Here is a 3,319-nt window from a genome sequence, read left to right as displayed (position 1 = left end):
TAAAATATTAACTCTTTAATGCTATTGATATATACTAAATATAAAATATTACCATTTAGATAATTGAGGAGATAAGAAGAAAAAGGCTGGCTCCCTCCGGTCCACTGCTCAAACAGGGTTGTGATCATTTTTCTGGCTCCCTTTAGAACTTGCTGACAACTCCAAGCATATTCTCACCATAAGGTTTGTGTAAATGCCACTCTTCATACTTAACCTTATGGTGGTTCATCTGGTCAGTGGAGCACATTTCAAATCCTTGGATTTTCTATGTAAATTTTGGCATCTTGCAAAGAGAAACTTCTTATTATTCTGAGAAAGTGGTCATTTTTCCCTGAATGCTTAGCATAGTCAAAAAACATTTATATATAAGGAAAATAGTTTCCTAAGCATAGCTATTCCTTAACTCATGTATGCATGTTTAAAATTTATTTTTGATCTCTACTTCATTTTCTCTGCATTATGACCTTTTTAGTGCTAACCCATCTAAGTATTCAGTCTATAAATGTTCTTTTTTTTTTAATGAATGGTAAATTTTTGATCAAACCTTTCTCACGTAAGTCTGTAATATTTGGATTTGGAAAGAGATCGGAAGGAAGCAGTCTTTGTGTTTGTTACCTTTATTCCATCTTGTTCTTTTTCCTTCCAAAATGCATTCGTTTCCTTCTTTTACACTCATTTCTTTTGCTTCATTATGAACTCCAGGCCCTTCCATAGATATAGAGTATTTTTATGCTGTACCTGTTTTGTCTGCTTTTACTGCAGTCTGATATTTATTACTTTCTCCATCTCTTATTCCCAGTATGGTACCTGGTACTTACCAGGATCTCCATACAAATTTGTTGACTAATTCAACGAATGAATTTTCTAAAATCTCAAATACAACTAATTCCTTCTTGCCTTCATGAGTATCATTCCCTCCATCAGAAAAAAAAAAAAAAAAAAATTCCTCCCATTCTTCATGTGGCTAAATTCAACTCATCTTTCAGCTGTCAGTGTAAATCTCACTTCCCAAAGAGGTCTTTTTTGATCTCCTAATTTAAATCAGACATTTAAAAGTACTCTCTCATTGTATGCAGTAATATGTCTTATTTACATTTATTTTGTGATTATTTTTTAAATGTGTGTCTCTTCTAGGTACTGTGAGAGAAGAGGTGAGGTCCATTTTATTCACTGCTATATTCTCTAGGCCTACCTCTTTGCCTAGAATATAGTAGACACTCAGTTAAATGCTTATTGAATGGGTAAATAAATTTATTTGCTTAGAATATGTTCTAAGATGTGAGTTACTGAGTCTGAGGATTTGAGTATTTTAAGATTATTAGTGCATATTGCTGAGTAGCTTTCCATTAAGACTGTTATATTTACATTCCCACCAACAGTGTCTGAGATTGCTTTATCTTTGCTAGTATTATTAGTTTTTATTCTTTATTAATTTGTTAGACCAAAAATGGTGTTTTATAGTTTTAATTTGCATGTCTTTGATTATTAATAAGTGTGAACCTTTTTCCCATGTGTTTGTTCAGCCTCTCACGAAGACTCTTGTGCTGGCATATCTATTCTTGGTCTTCTTATCTCTAATCTGCTTCGTCCTTTATACTGTGAAGGGATTAAGTTCTTTAAAACAGGGTTTTTATTTTGTCATTTCCCTGCTCAAGAGTCATTCCTTTAGTGTTGTTGTCTGTAGTATGAAAGATGCGTTGCTCAGCACCTGCCATTCCAGGCCTCCCATTCGCCTCTTCAGTCTTCTCTCACTGCTCCTCAGTGTGGTATTATTGTTTTCCCTGACATTCAGTTGAGTCTGTCTCTGTGCTGTTCCTTTTACCTGTGTGCCAACCTGAATTCTTGAAACACTTAAGATGGGTCTCATAACTAACCTGTTTATGAAATGTTTGAAAAGTAACCTTGTCCCAACTTTGATTCTTGAACTTTCTTATATCATACTTTTTACTCAATTGCTTCAGTTTGCTTTCTAATTATATTGTGTTTTTCATCTTTCTGTACCAATTATCAGCTGCTAGGTAACAATATAGCGTAAATTCAGTGGCTTAAAACAAAACAAGTTTATTACCTGAGTTTCTGTGGGTCAGGAATCTGGGTGGGGCTTTCCTGAGTCATCAGCTTCAGAGTCTGTCATAAGCCTGCATGCAAGTTTTTGGTCAGGGCTGGGGTTTCATCTGAGGCTGGATGGGGGAATGTTCTCCTTCCAAGCTCATGGGGTTGTTGGTAGCATACAGTTCCTTCAGGACTGTTGGACTGGGGCCTTTGCTCCTTGGAGGCCGTCCTCAGGGCATACTATATGGACGTCTCCGTATGGCACCTTACTTCATCAGAGCCAACAAGGAAGAGCATCAGTAGAGAGTCTGCTCGTAAGATGGAAGTTACAGTCTTTTGTAATATAATCATGGAAGTGACATCCGTCACCTTTGCCTTATCCTACCAGTTGGAAGCAAGTTGCAGGTCTCATCCAAACACACAGAGAGAGGATTACACAAGGGCATAAATACTAAGAGGCAGGGATAATGGGGTGTCCTTCAGTCTGTCTGCCACACTGCCCATCTCTGTCTTCTTGGAGCACCATGTTTTCTATAACTATCAAATTTGAGCCCCCAGTAGTTACTTAATAAGGTCTTATTTAATTACAATAATAAAAGAAAGAGGAAAGTCAGTAAAGAAATGGAATACTCCACTAAAGGAGAAATGGATCAGTCTTTATGGAAAGTTAGGAGAGAAAGCAATATTTTATTTCCTTATTATTCAATTATAATATGTTTTTTTTCTCCAAGTAATATTTTTGACTTGATAATATATTTACTATAGTAATAAGGATGCATAGGAAATGTCAGACAATATTTTATGAGATATAGGGAAGTTCTGATTTCAAATGGAGTATGTTCCCAAAGTTGATTTTTTAAGTTGGTTGCTTGAGATGTTTAAAACTTTTCTGAATAGAAATAGTGCTATAAATCAGGTTCTGAGACTGGGTCAACTCAGGTAAGCTCATTTATCTTAGAACCATAAAGTGCCAGGAATAAAAGGGATCTCTTGGTTATCTAATGTGTAACCTTCTTAAAGCATCCCATCAGATACTTCTTAGTGCCAGCGAAAGCCCAGAAAGGAGAATGACTATTTGTAGTTGAGCTAGGGTGGTAATGATATGGTGATAGGCTTGTAGCCATTCATTTGGTGGTGGGGAGTGGTCTGATTGTAATATATTTTGAACTCTGGCAATTTCAAAAATATATTTCTTCCGCCATTTTCTAGATTGTCCATAATTTTCAGATCTATAATGTGTAAGTAGCCTTAGAATATGTCAATTATT

General features: G+C 35.8%; 1 protein-coding gene across 1 annotated transcript in view; it reads left to right on the top strand.

Annotated features, from left to right (window-relative positions):
• The window catches only part of LOC103604606 (choline transporter-like protein 1), a 74,987-nt gene that overhangs the window by 14,845 nt on the left and 56,823 nt on the right, over nt 1-3,319 (top strand). Inside the window, exon 4 of the mRNA XM_008589175.1 lies at nt 1,135-1,151. Coding sequence (XP_008587397.1) covers nt 1,135-1,151 — 17 coding nt within the window. The remainder of the gene's footprint in view (nt 1-1,134; nt 1,152-3,319) is intronic.

Source organism: Galeopterus variegatus, unplaced genomic scaffold (assembly GCF_000696425.1).
Source record: "Galeopterus variegatus unplaced genomic scaffold, G_variegatus-3.0.2 Scaffold5279, whole genome shotgun sequence".
Lineage (NCBI taxonomy): Eukaryota > Metazoa > Chordata > Mammalia > Dermoptera > Cynocephalidae > Galeopterus > Galeopterus variegatus.
The sequence above is the reverse complement of the archived record's forward strand: the minus strand, read 5'-3'. Positions and strand labels throughout refer to the sequence as shown.